This window comes from Austrofundulus limnaeus, unplaced genomic scaffold (assembly GCF_001266775.1).
Source record: "Austrofundulus limnaeus strain Quisiro unplaced genomic scaffold, Austrofundulus_limnaeus-1.0 Scaffold110, whole genome shotgun sequence".
Classification (NCBI taxonomy): Eukaryota; Metazoa; Chordata; class Actinopteri; order Cyprinodontiformes; family Rivulidae; genus Austrofundulus; species Austrofundulus limnaeus.
The window spans coordinates 973,211-986,854 of NW_013952512.1; the positions used below are offsets into that span (position 1 = coordinate 973,211).

Consider the following 13,644-nt stretch of genomic DNA (forward strand, 5'->3'; position numbering starts at 1 on the left):
TAATTAAATGGAACTCCCTCTTTAGACGTGACTCCTTCCCATGTCTGACCTGGTTAGATTTCCATCTGGAGCAGCAGCTCAGTGAGGTGGCTCTGCAGACGGCCTTGTGCAGTTCGTCCCGCCACTACGCCGGCCGCTCCTTCCAGCTCTTCCGAGCCCTTCGTCAGCCGGTTTCTGCACACGCCGTGTCTGACCTCCTCTCAAGACTGGTGGAAGTCATCGGCGAGCACGGAGAAGAAGTGCAGGTCAGTCTGAACATAAACCTGCATTTAACAAGGTATTATGTGATCTTAGGAACGCACAAAGATTTGTCCGAATTGCTGTTAAAACTGATTCTATAACAGCTGATTCTGTAAAAGTTGTGCTGTTTCTACTTGTAGGTAACATGGGACAATAAAATATATAAATTTAACTGTTTTTAGCTCCTTTGACAAACTATATTTAGTTTGTAAATGTGAGGTGCAGTATATAATGTTGTACCTTATTTAAGTAAAAAAATAATTAAATTTAAAACAAGTAGTACTTGTGAGTATGAGAGCTTCTCATTGGGTTCTTTCACCTGTTAAAGACTCTGACACCAAATAAAACCCAAGAGATCGACATCTTGTCCAAGAACGTGAGTGTGCACGTCTTTGTGTGTTTGCATGATGTGTTTTCTATCAGAAAACCTTATTTTTTTTAAATCTGATGTGTTTTTAACAACTTTTTTTTTTCAAAAAAGTGAATAAATGTTCATAAATAACAGATGAATGTTCAGAATCAGATCACTGGCAAACATTTTCTGTTGTTTGCAACAGAAAATGAAATATACTGGTGATATTACATCTGTTTGCAGAAAGTATGCTATTAAATATTAAGTAAATGCACTTGTGTATGCATAATACATGTTTGGGTTTGTGCATGTATATTTGGGGTGTTACGAGAGTTTCTTACTCTAAGGTCTCAACAGAAATTATCTCCTGGCATCTTTTTCTAACCCAAGATGTGAGGATAATTTGGTTTAAGAATTTTCTGAAAACCTAAAAACATATTTATTCCTTGCTGCAGTGAAACTAGAAATGTTTATTTATTTATTTTTTTAAGATTTCATAATTGCCTCAGGACCATGTCTAATGAAATTTTAAAAAGACAATCTGTCAAATATATATTTATTGTTTAAAAAATTACTGCTTTCATAAGACAGGTTACCTAAAAAGAAAAAGAATAGAAAAAATGTTAAATTAAGATTAGGGATTTGATGGGCAGAATTATCCAGGCATCAAAAATTGTTGCAAATCTAATAAGCCAAAAATAATAAGCTTGAAGATACAAAACACTCCTCCAAAAGCATCAAATATTTTCTACAACAAATGAACTCCAATAAGTGAAATAGAAATTATTTCATTACATTTTTTACATCAAATAAATGCATCATGTGGTTTGTCTTTTTTTCAGGGCTATGTGATGGAAGTGTTACTCACACTGGAATCTGTGGTGGATAACCTGGCTGAATGTCTGAAAAACAACGATCTTATGGTTTTCCTAACAAGGTTTGTGACTCTAACAGAACTATTTATCTTCTTAAAAGGTATTCACTTGAAACATACGTTTTGATGCCTTTTGATGACGTTGCAGAGCCACATCTCCAGACTTCCTTACCCATTTCAAGCAGCTGTCGAACAGGAAGAGCACAGGACAGCTTGGTCTAGAACGAGAAGAGAGGAGCAGGCACCACAGGAGCTCCTCTGTCCCCAAAAAGTTTGGAGAAACCGACAGGTGTTCAGATCCACCTCGCAGCGCCACGCTGGACCGTATCCAAGCCTGCGAGCAGCAGGCTCTGTTAACCAAGATGAGCAGTTCGTCTTTATCAAAAGACAATGCCACCGACGCGATGAGCATCAACCACCCCAGCAACCTGCTGGCCACCATCTTCTGGGTGGCCGTGTCGCTCATGGAGTCCGACTTTGAGTTTGAGTATCAGATGTCTCTGAGGCTGATGAATAAGCTGATGGCTAACATGTCGCTGGACAAACAGGATAACAGGGAAAGGCTGGAGAAGCTGCAGAGCCAGCTGAAGTGGAGCAGCTTCACCGGGCTTCAGCAGCTGCTGTTGAAGGGCTTTACCTCCATGGCCACCACTGACCTCACGCTGCAGCTCTTCTGCCAGCTCACTCCTGTGTCCAGAGTTTCTGTGGTGGACACATCCCAAACTATAGGTACAGTCTGTTATTACTGCTCAAGTAATGTTTTGACTTGTGTTTTGTGTGTATATGTGCTTGTATGTATCATTTGAATAAGTCTTTCATTAAATAATCACTGGATAAACATTCACCAGTCAATAGCTTTAGGAGTCAGTCCCATTCAACATGGCCGCCATAAGAAAGTGACCTTACAAAACACTAAAATGGCTAAAACTCAGCCAAATTCTACAGACATAAAACTCAAATTTGGTGTGGTAGTGGCTGATTATCATCACCACCACATATTTTGAGCTCTACATATTTTTGCAACATTTTGGACAGCTGTGGCATATGGGGTGCCATTTGTAAAGATACACAGTCAAAAATTACCAGCAATATTTTGTTTTATTTAGCCTTTCATAAGGAAAAAAAATAGGGGGTTATTTTTCATAGTCGGTTTTTCGCCATTTTATTCATACATTTATAAATGTCATAGTTTACAAACTAAATATTTTACTTACAAATTAAAGATTTGGTTAACAAACTAAACATATAGCTCAAAACTAAATATTTAACTTACAAATTAAAGATTTAGTTAACAAACTAAATATTTAGCTCGAAACTAAATTTTTAACTTGCAACTTAAATATTTAGCCTGCTCACTAAATATTTAAGTTGCAAGTTAAATATTTAGCTTGTTAACTAAATAATTTGTAAGTTCAATATTTAGTTTATAAGCTATGACATTTATAAATGTATGAATCATGTGGTGAAAAACTGACTTTGAAAAATAAATCTGTTCTTTTTTTTCTTATAAAAGGCTAAATAAAACAAAAATATTAGGGGTAATTTTTGACTGTGTAACTTTACAAACGGCACCCCATAGTGGCGGAGTGGTTAGGGGAGTTGTCCTGTAACCGGAGGGTTGCCGGTTCGTTACCCATTCCAGCCGTCTCAGTCGTTGTGTCCTTGGCCAAGACGCTTCACCCACCTTGCCTACTAATGGTAGTCAGAGGGTCCAGTGGCAATGATGCATGTTAGCCCCGCCTCTGTCAGTGTGCCCCAGGGCAGCTGTGGCTACCATGTAGCTTACCACCATCAGTGTGTGAATGACTGTAGTTTAAAGCACTTTGGGGTCCCCATGGGGCTTGATAAAGCGCTGTATACTGTAAGTTCAGTCCATTTACCATTTTGTGTAATAATGATAAAACTACTGGCCTCGACCCTGTCTGTTTGTTGGCAAAATATGCTATTAACCTTTTAAGCCCGGTACAGGGCCGACAAGAGAACTGAAGGAAATCTTATAAAATCTTGTGGGCTTAAAGGGTTTTGAACTCTGGCCAGATCTTAAGCTCTCAGAAAGTTGGGTGTACATCTACAATAACCATTGAAGTTAAAAGAATTTACATAATATGGCCAACACAGCTAACTGACATTAGAACTTTAAAGACAACATTTTATTATTTTGTAGGTTTTCCCTTAAATGTTCTTTGCCTGCTCCCACACCTGGTGCAGAACTTTGATGCACCGACCACGTTTTGCCAAGACGCTGCTGAGAAGATAGCCCAGGTTTGTCTTTGTTAGTGTTTCCCCTCTCAGATGTTTTTTTTTTCTTGTTGTTGCGCTGTATTTTCACCGTCACTGCTCTGCTTTGAACAGGTGTGCCTCGAGGAAAAGAATTCCAAGCTGTCCAACCTGGCTCATGTCATGACTCTGTATAAAACTCACTCCTATACGCGAGACTGCTTCTCTTGGGTGAACGTGGTGTGTCGCTATCTCCATGAAGCGTTCTCAGACATCACCCTGAGTCTGGTCACTTACATGGCAGAGGTTCGTGCCATTGATCCTTTTATTATTATTATTTGCTTTACAGTCATCAGATGCTGTACATAAATTGAGTTTTGTTTTATTTGCAGCTACTGGATAAAGGTCTCCCCAGTATGCAGCAGACGCTTCTACAAATCATCTATAGCCTCCTGAGTCACATGGAGCTGAGCGGAATTCAAGCCAAACCTTTCAACATAGAGGTCCTCAAGACAATAGAAAAGTTTGTCCAGGTGAGTTAAAACTTTAACAACAGAAATATAAGTTTAGGTGATGGTTCTATAATAAATCTGTCAGCACTGTACATTTGTAAGCACACCCATGTTATAAACAGGCTGCCTAAATTCAGGCCTTTAATATCCACATTGTCTCTGGTTTGAAAACAGCAACACACAAAAATAAAACTTTGTGGCTTTAAATAAATATTTGGCCTGGGTTTATTCTGACCACATGTGCATGTAAATTTAACAGATGCTGACAAATGTGTTTGTACCCATTCAGTAAAGAAGAAATAATAATAATAATAATCTTAAAACAACTTAAATTAGAGCATTTTACTCAGAAGGAGTGAGCCAAAATATTTGTCAAAAGGTTCATAAATCTAATAGTTACAGAAATTGCTTGATTGCTGTGTGGGTGCAATATTAAGTCAAGGGTACCATTAGTTTGTTTTTAAGTAACTATAATTAACCACAATTTAAAATCAATATCTGATATTTATGAGTTTTTTTTCTCTCGTTACTTTTGTCGGTTTCAAGTTGCTTCAGTGACATCGGTGGGTTTTTGCTTCCTGTTTTGAAAGTGCACAAACAAATGTGTGTTTGTGTTTACAGACTGTGCATTGGAGGGAGGCGCTGAATATCCTGAAGCTGGTGGTTTCTCGATCAGCCAGTTTGGTGCAGCCGTCGTCCCAGAGTGACCCTCCCTCTGAGGACATCAGACGCATCTGGGACTGCTCCTCCAAGGCCCTGCCTGGAAAAACACTTGATTTCCACTTTGACATATCTGAGGTGGAAGCTCTTGTAGATTTTTTTTTTTCACAGTGTTTTAAAAGTCTCTCTGTCATGTTGTCAGGATAAAGTTTCTATGTTTGACCTTGAACTTTTATTTGAATATTTTCCAGGGTTCGGTGTCTGCTGAGGTTGTCTTTTTTTGAAATGGAAACAGTTCTTTTTTTTTCCTTGTTGTATTTATTACTGGCTAGTTCTGTTGAGATTAGCTTTCAGGCTCAAAAGGTAAACACAGCTAGCCAAAGGCTGTGCTGGAAAGTGATGAAAAACATAAGCAGAGGGGCGTTGTGTGTGGGAACAGAACAGGGAGTTATTTGTGAAGTTCTTGAATGGCAGGAAATGAGGTCAAGTCTTCGCTCCTTTTTGCTGTATGTGAACCAGTGACATGTAGTAGTTTGCAGGCAGTACGTGTTTGCTATTCCCATTTAAGACAAAAGATTTGAATACTCATATATCTTTGGATTTAAGACATAAAAACTGTGTTGGAGAGAGTTAAAACTATGACAGACGATCAAGAAAAACAATTGCAACTTTTCCTAAAGGTCTGATCATGTTACATTCATCCTGGATTCCAGATGAAGCAGGAAGCTTCATGGACAAAAGAGATAAGGACTTTCTTCTCTTCATGCTTTTTCAGATTCCTTATAGTTTTTGGTCTGTTTGCTTTTAGACCCCGGTGATCGGGCGGCGTTTCGATAATCTGCAATGCTCGCCCGGACATGATGCAAAAAGCGTCACAACTGCAGTGACCCACAGCACCTCCTCGACATCCTCTGGATTGACCTCCAACAACGTCCTGGTGCCAGTCAGCTGGAAGAGGCCTCAGTCTTCACAGGTTAGAAAGCTGTCCAATTGCTTACTGACTGTAATATGGTGATGTAATTAGGTTTTAATGATGCTTTATTAGACAAGACAAGACAAAACAAAACACATCATAGATGGTCTTTTTGCCTTGGTATAATGAAAAATAATCAAACGTGTGTGTGACATCTATATACTGTATTTTCACCGGTCATTGTGTTAGAGGCAGCGTACAGCCTGGACGGTTTGCAGGTCCATCACAGAGCCACATTGAGACAAATGAGACAAACAACAATTCACACTCTCTCGCGTGATGTGATGCAGTTTACATGAAATCAAATTACTCAAAATGTTTCTGTTTACATTTTGCAGAAAAGAACGAGGGAAAAACTGGTGCATGTTTTGTCTCTGTGTGGACAAGAAGTGGGGCTCACAAAAAACCCTTCGGTAATCTACTGGGAGTTTTGGCAGTACTATACATTTTAACAATGTTTAGTTTGTTTAGCTTAATCTGATTTTTTTTTTTCATTCTCTGTGTAGGTTATCTTCTCCAGCTGTGGGGAATTGGACCTCATGGAGCACCAGCCCAGCCTGGTTTCCTCTGATGAGGGGACCCGGGAACTGGAGAACACAGATGATACCACCTCAGAGCAGCAGTTCAGAGTCTTTAGAGACTTTGACTTTCTGGATGTTGAGCTTGAAGATGGAGAGGTGAGTCAAATTATGTTTGATTTCATTGGTAAGCTCATGAATCAAAAATCAACAGTTTTGAGAATAGAGAGAAAACATTTTATCATTCTGTTAGTTGAGGCTCAAATGTTCCATGTAACGTGGGCTCTGTCTCTGTTTTTCATATCTGTGCAATCTAGGAGCTACAGGTGAGTTTAGTCATGCTGCATTTGCACTTGGTGTGTTTGCTCGTGTAGATCATATAGTAGCTGCCAAAGTGAAGGCAGAAACACCAAATATTCTTGCATGAAAGGCTGTTTAAAAAACTGATTTTGCCACATTTATTGACAAGAAAAATAGGCACTTAATTGGTTAAACACACTGTTTGTTCAGCATATTTGTAACCTCTTTTGGTCCTGTCTTTAGACTTGTGAATTACAGAATTGTTTGCATTTGCTAACTACAATCAATCCATTTTTGGGATAAATCACTAGAATAGTTATTTATTTACCAACATTTATTTAGCCAGAAATTACAGATCTCTTTTTTAGCATGCTCACTCATAAATACCACATCACTACCCATTAAAAATGACCGTCTAAATGTAGTCAGTAGAAGACATTGGCCACAATCAATAAAAGACTTTTTAAAATAAATTCTAAAGGAAATGGGTTTTAATAGATACAGGAAGTCTCTCTTGAATTGAAGCTTTGCTGAAATTTGTTGGCTGACATCTTCAGTCTTATCAAGTTAAATGATCGAATTAGCATTCACGTCTAGAGGATATTAGACTAAATATTTGTGACCCCACCAGTTTGATGAGCAAAGCAGATCTTATTATTTGGGATTTTGGTCAAGTTTATATAAAACTATAGTGGGTTACCCCTATAGTGCTAGCTTTGTTTTGAACTTATGCAGTATGGCTGAGTTAGATTATACTGTGACTGGCATCATAGTAAAATTGATTCACTATTGCAGGGAGAGACTGTGGACAACTTTAACTGGGGTGTGCGTCGGCACTCCGTGGACAGTTTGGACCAAAGTGACCTGCAGCCTCTGGACAACAGTCAGCTGTCCAGCAGCATGCCCAGCTTCAGCAAGGTCACCCATGAAGACTCAGATGAGTCATCTGAGGAGGATTCCCTCACCATCAGTCAGATACTCTCCCATTCTCAGCTTGTAAGCCTATTCTAGTTTTCTATTGTTTCATGTTCAAATGTGGTCTTCAGACAGTTTTACTCAAAGTTTGTATAAGTTGTGGTGATAGATGGCCACACAGCTGTCATTCCACTATATATATTTAAAATGTTGTTCTTGTCTCTTTTCAGAGTATCAACCTATCATATTTAAAATGTTGTTCTTGTCTCTTTTCAGAGTATCAGCCTATCTCCAACAGCAGATATCAGTAGCATGGACACCTCCTCTGCCATCTTTGACAGAACATCAGCAGATTCAACTCCTCTGAGCACCAAAAATCCCAGTTTCGAGGTTCAACTGTCAGAGGACTCGAAGCAGCGGGTGAATAAGGGCTTCAGAGTGTCTGAGATCCTGGGAAATACTAATTCCTATCGTAGTTCCATACTAGAATTCATTACTAATTTAGCTAAATAGGAGCTATCCTGTTGCATTTTTTCTTTGTCTGATGCATTGAATGTTAAATGTGCCATAGGTTCAGTCCTGTGATAAGTAGTATTGCATGTTTCTGACTTGGGACTTTTCTACATTTCCTGTTTTTTAAAGAAGTACATAAGCTGATCTTTTCTAAACGTACTGTATTCGAGGCTGCATGCAAAGGGAAACTGAACTAAAACCTGCAAGCTTACAAATTGTAGTATTTGGGGCAGAGGGATAGTTTGGGCTTTTCTTTATTTGTGGCAGAGTCTGTTTGGGGGTGTGAGCAGGGGTCTCAGCCTGCACTAAAAACAAAAGTTTTCTTTTCCATTTGTCTGTTTAAGGCAATGTGTATACCTATTGCTTCTTTTGTGGGTGGCTCTGAGCAAAAACTAAAAATTCCTAGCATGTGGATGGTCAGAAAAGGTGTACGCATTGCCTTTTTGAAACTAAAAAAGTGTGCATGGCCACACAGCTGGCCAAGTTCAAATTCGAAAAACTCAATTGATTGGCATAATTTATGCACACTAAATTTACCAAATCAAAGAAAACGACAAAGGGAGTGTCCATACGGTGCCAATCCAAGGTTAGTGTATGCGTTTTAGCCACACAGTGATCAGTTTAAAATAAATAATGACACAGGAAATAATAGATAATGTCATGCATCATGGTTCAATTTTTGTTTATGACTAATCAGTTTTACCATTTACTGATGTCCCTTTTTTTCTTCAGAATGAGGTATCAAAAGATGATGAAGACAACAGTGCACAAGAGGACGAAATCTCTCTCTGCATCAGTGAACTGCCTCCAGAGTATCAATGTGGGGACAGTTTGTCAGTAGACATGGTAGATAATGATATCAAAGCAGAGCCAGAAGTTGACTGCTGTTTACCCAGGTACACATTCAGTGTCAGTTCAATCCACACTAAAAGCATTCGCATGAAATGTTGTATGTCTTTTTAATATGCATCTGTGTCTGTTTAGTCTTGCTGAGGAAGAGGAGGAGGAGGAGGAGGAGGAGGAGGAGAGAGATGACATGCTAGAGTCACGCTCATCACCCCCTCCATTGCCCTTCTTCTCTGCCATTCTTGCTGCTTTCCAACCAACAGCGTGTGACGATGCAGAGGAGGCCTGGCGAAGTCACATCAACCAGCTTGTTTGTGACTCAGATGGCTCCTGTGCAGTCTACACGTTTCAAGTGTTTTCTTCACTTTTTCAGGTACCATTGCCTGATTTTTTCTGTGCAATCAAACTGTTTGAATTTTTATAATTTGGTATGGTATGGTTGGGTTGGGTTGAGTGGGGTGGGGTTGGGTAGAATAGGGAAGTGTGTGTATGGTAGGGTAGGATATGAAGTATAATGTATGGTTTGGTATAGTATGGTATAGTAGGGTTAGGCTGAGTAGGGTAGGGTAGTTTAGGGTTAAGTAGGGTAGGGTTGGATATGGTATAATATATGGCAGGGTTAGGTTGGGTTGAGTAGGGTTGGGTATGGTAGGGTTAGGTTGGGTTTAGTAGGGTAGGGTTGGGTATGGTTTGGTTGAGTAGGTTAGGATAGGTAGGGTAGGATATGATGTGTAATATATGGTAGGGTAGGGTAGGTTTGGCTTGGATAGGGTAAAGTTGAGTAGGGTACAGTAAGGTAGGGTTGGGTAGGGTAGGTTTGGCTTGGGTAGGGTAGGGTATAGGGTAAAGTTGGGTAGGGTACGGTAAGGTAGGGTTGGGTAGGGTAGGTTTGGCTTGRGTAGGGTAGGATAGGGTAGTGTAGGGTGAAGTTGAGTAGGGTACGGTAAGGTAGGGTTGGGTAGGGTAGGTTTGGCTTGGGTAGGGTCGGATAGGGTAGGGGAGGGTAAAGTTGAGTAGGGTACGTAAGGTAGGGTTGGGTAGGGTAGTGTATGGTTGTACATTAACAAAATGTTCTTCAAATCACTGACCAAATCTGACAGTAGAAAATTTCTAAAAATCTTTAACAAAGAATCTAAATACCTTCTGTAGTTCAGAAGTAAGTTTGTCAGCTAGTGTGTTCTTTTGGTTTGCAGAGTATTCAGACTAAATTTTGCTCCCTGACCTGCGATGCTGTAAATTATCTGGGTGATGGCTTGAGTGGATTAGGATCAAAGTTCCTGAGGTCTTCTGAGATGCTGGCATCATGCTCAGAGTGCCCAACTCTACTAATTGATGCTGACACAGTGAGTAAGCTAAAATCTTGAAGTTTCTGAAATGTTAGTGATAAAGGAAAAACCAATCAATAACTGAAGTTTTTCTACAGATTATGTCTTATGGACTTCTGGAAAAGATGAAATTCAGTGTGTTGGAAATTCAAGAATATCTTGATAGTTACAACAACAGAAAGGAGGCAGCTCTTACTGTAAGGAGATAAAATATTGCTCTTATCCATCCTGCCCGTTGTCATGTTGGTGTTTGAGCTGCAATTAAGATACTTTTCTTACACACAGTGGCTGAACAGCTGTAAGGCCACCTTTCCCCTTAATGCTGGAGACATGGTGATGACAAACCAACCAATGGAGACTGAGGAAAAGGTAAAACCTGATGTTTTGAACTGTATGCAATAACTGATATGCGTTGATTGACACAATTCAGCCCGTTTGCAAAAACAAGTAAAAATGCAAAGGATTTTTTTACATCTGATCTTTCATGCTGTACTTTCTGCCTTACGGTTACTGTGTGATACTGTAGCTCTGTGAGTGTTACGTCTTCTTTTCTCTCACTTTCTGTCAAATTTGGTGCATGTCACGTACCCCCGACTCTGTGTGCGCCTTTATTTTTTCCTGTGAATGTTTTCAGCTCTGCTGGGCATAGAAGCAAGCTGTAACAAATTAACAGCAACGTGTTTTGCCGTTAATAAAATAGCTTGCCTAAATCATCTTGAGAAGATGATTGTGTTTGAGCATTACAACAGTAAATTTGTTTTACTTGTCTTTTTAATTAATTCACTTTAACCACTTTTTAAAATTCTTATTTCACATTTATATTTTTATAAGCACTGCATGTGAATTAAATGATGCAGTATGTTCTCATATTTTTCATCCTTTTCTAACTTGGAATCAGTTGCATGACCTTTAATTTTTTTTGTTTTGTTTTCTTAACTTCTTTTTTGCTTGCTTGGTAGCGAATGGAATCTCTAGCTGTAAGTTTGATGTGGCTTGTTTATTTTCTTCTATGAAATAAGAACAAACTTTTATTCATTTTCATTTTAAGTATACTATTGTGTGAATTACTGTCAGTGATCCACTGTATGTGAGTTTGTGGTTGATCAAAAATGTAATTGTGAAAGCTTTGCTCTTATTTCCAGCAACTGGAGCTTTGTCAAAGACTCTACAAACTCCACTTTCAGCTGTTGCTGCTTTTTCAGTCCTATTGTAAGCTGATTGAACAAGTCCATGAGATCAGCTTGTTTCCAGAGGTAGGTCTGTCTCCACTTCGCTGTCTTTTATTTTTGAAGCCACAACACTCACTGTCGAATTAATGTTGGCTTTATCTTGAAAACTTTAGCTCACAAATATGTCGGGTGAAATCAATGAACTGAGGAGAAACCTGAGGGTCGCGGCAGCCTCGGTGATGAATGACGAAACTTCTGCCTATGAGAGTTCCTGCTCAGAGACCATCATGAGCTCCTCTGAAGCTGCAGTGCAGGCTATCCTGGAGGCTCTGAAAACCAACGAGCTTTTAAAAGCCATTCACTACATTCGTGAATGCAGGTGCGAAAAGTGAGATGCGTAAATAGAGAGTTCAGCAGAGTAATGTTTAAATGTTTCATCTATTTTTAGTCTTTTTTGTTGTTTTCGTGGGTAAACAAATGCACGTGGTAGTTGGCATTTTAATTTAAGGGCATAATATTCAATGAAAAATATTGTGAAGATTTTGTTTCTATCTTTGTTCAATCTTCATGTGTTGTAAGTGAGATACAGTATCATCCTAACAATAATAATAATATTAACTTCTTGATTTCTTGGCAGAACGCTGTGGCCAAGTGACATATTTGGCAGCCCCTCTGAGGATGAAATCCAAACATTACTAAACATTTACTTCAGACATCAAACTTTGGGCCAGACAGGAACGTTTGCTTTGGTGGGCTCAAAGCAGGACCTGACAGAAATCTCTGTCAAGCTGATGGAACTCAACGGGGAGACCCGGGACATGATCCGCCGGGCGCAGGGCTACAAAGCCATAACGGCTTTTCTCCCAGATTCCAGGGTTTCAGGCTCAACTCTCTGATGTTGGTCGTGGTGGTTTGTGGCACTTGTAGCTGCTCTTTCATTTCAGTTTTCAACAAAATTTCCGCTATATCCTAAGATAACCAAACTCTTTACTTCCTCTTCTGTCTCTGAGTATCTCAATGTCTTGAACTCAGTCTTTAAACATGGAGCAGTAATGATTTTACAGTTTTATTTGCTGTTTGTAAATGTCAACCTTTTCTTGCATGAATAAAATCAATTCTCACAAAGCCTCAATTTGCCACAGACATCAACAACTGTCCCATTTAACAAATAACGTACCAAAGCTAAGTGTTGTTTTTACGTGTTAAGGGAAAATGTGCAATCTTTTACCATTTCTGTCTCTTAAAAGAATGTATTAAAATGTCATAGAATTGGAAAACACTGTTAGTGGAGAAAAAGGGAGGCATCATTTCGTCATTATGTTTGTGAGTCATTTGTGTGTATTTATGTGTACATTTTGATGTGCTGTGACTGTGCATGAGTGCGTGAATTAAATTATATTGACTATCATGGGTGGAACTATTGATTTTGATTTGTATGAGTAGCTAGTGTTAAAATATTCTGACATATTGCAAATTTACTGTAATGCCTCCATGTTACTTAAAACATCTTACTGTAGTTTATAAGGGAGCAGCTTTTTGCAAATACATAAAATATTTATATTTAAAGCAAGAGAAAACATACTTTTTTCTGATGAGATATATCAAAAGATGTGTTGTGTTATTTTTTAAACCTGCCAAGCTAGCAAATTCTATGTATTATGAAATAATAAAGCTTATGAACAAGTAAAGAAACTATTTAATTGTTTGTAAATATTGAGCTGAAGGCTTTGGTAAAACTCATAAGACTGTATTTTTATGAAGTTCAAATTTTAATTGTATGTAGAAAACCAAGAAAAATACATAATACATGTAAAGCTTCCAACATTGCTGTTGCAGCCTTTGACCTTGTAAATACATTTGTCTTGGCAATGTATAATCAATATTATATTTTTATTTATTTTTAGATGGGTATTGTGTTCACTTAAGTGTCGCTAAAACATTTGTCAAATGAGGAGTTGTCATTTTTATCATTGTTGTGAGTCATCACAACGTTTCCAAATGAGATCACACTGTAAGTTTCAAACTCTCAAAGCCATTTGAAACACTTGTAAATGTAATTCTCAGTAATAAAAAAAAAACAGAACAACTAAGTTGTCCAATGTGTCTTATAAAAAAGTCCTATGTGCAGTTAAAATAAATAAACAAACAAATGAATAAACAAATAAATATGTGTGTGTATATATATATATATATATATATATATATATATATATACCCTTGGTGCTGCTTT

The 13,644-nt window shown here is 38.5% G+C and overlaps 1 protein-coding gene across 8 annotated transcripts in view; it reads left to right on the top strand.

The window, feature by feature from the left end:
• The window catches only part of frya (furry homolog a (Drosophila)), a 43,236-nt gene extending 29,732 nt beyond the window's left edge, over positions 1-13,504 (top strand). For 4 of the 8 annotated variants that reach the window (XM_014014140.1, XM_014014132.1, XM_014014134.1 and 1 more), the window contains exons 42-64: positions 58-245; positions 569-616; positions 1,435-1,529; positions 1,615-2,195; positions 3,631-3,728; positions 3,819-3,989; positions 4,076-4,216; positions 4,817-4,993; positions 5,664-5,828; positions 6,167-6,241; positions 6,335-6,505; positions 6,664-6,672; positions 7,442-7,642; positions 7,838-7,981; positions 8,807-8,970; positions 9,059-9,293; positions 10,114-10,263; positions 10,344-10,442; positions 10,531-10,614; positions 11,205-11,222; positions 11,388-11,498; positions 11,588-11,793; positions 12,052-13,504. In XM_014014140.1, coding sequence (XP_013869594.1) covers positions 58-245; positions 569-616; positions 1,435-1,529; positions 1,615-2,195; positions 3,631-3,728; positions 3,819-3,989; positions 4,076-4,216; positions 4,817-4,993; positions 5,664-5,828; positions 6,167-6,241; positions 6,335-6,505; positions 6,664-6,672; positions 7,442-7,642; positions 7,838-7,981; positions 8,807-8,970; positions 9,059-9,293; positions 10,114-10,263; positions 10,344-10,442; positions 10,531-10,614; positions 11,205-11,222; positions 11,388-11,498; positions 11,588-11,793; positions 12,052-12,310 — 3,590 coding nt within the window. In that variant the 3' untranslated portion in view covers positions 12,311-13,504. The remainder of the gene's footprint in view (positions 1-57; positions 246-568; positions 617-1,434; positions 1,530-1,614; positions 2,196-3,630; positions 3,729-3,818; positions 3,990-4,075; positions 4,217-4,816; positions 4,994-5,663; positions 5,829-6,166; positions 6,242-6,334; positions 6,506-6,663; positions 6,673-7,441; positions 7,643-7,837; positions 7,982-8,806; positions 8,971-9,058; positions 9,294-10,113; positions 10,264-10,343; positions 10,443-10,530; positions 10,615-11,204; positions 11,223-11,387; positions 11,499-11,587; positions 11,794-12,051) is intronic. The other 4 variants (XM_014014135.1, XM_014014133.1, XM_014014138.1 and 1 more) reach the window with 4 other exon arrangements.
• The last annotated feature ends 140 nt before the right edge of the window (positions 13,505-13,644 follow it).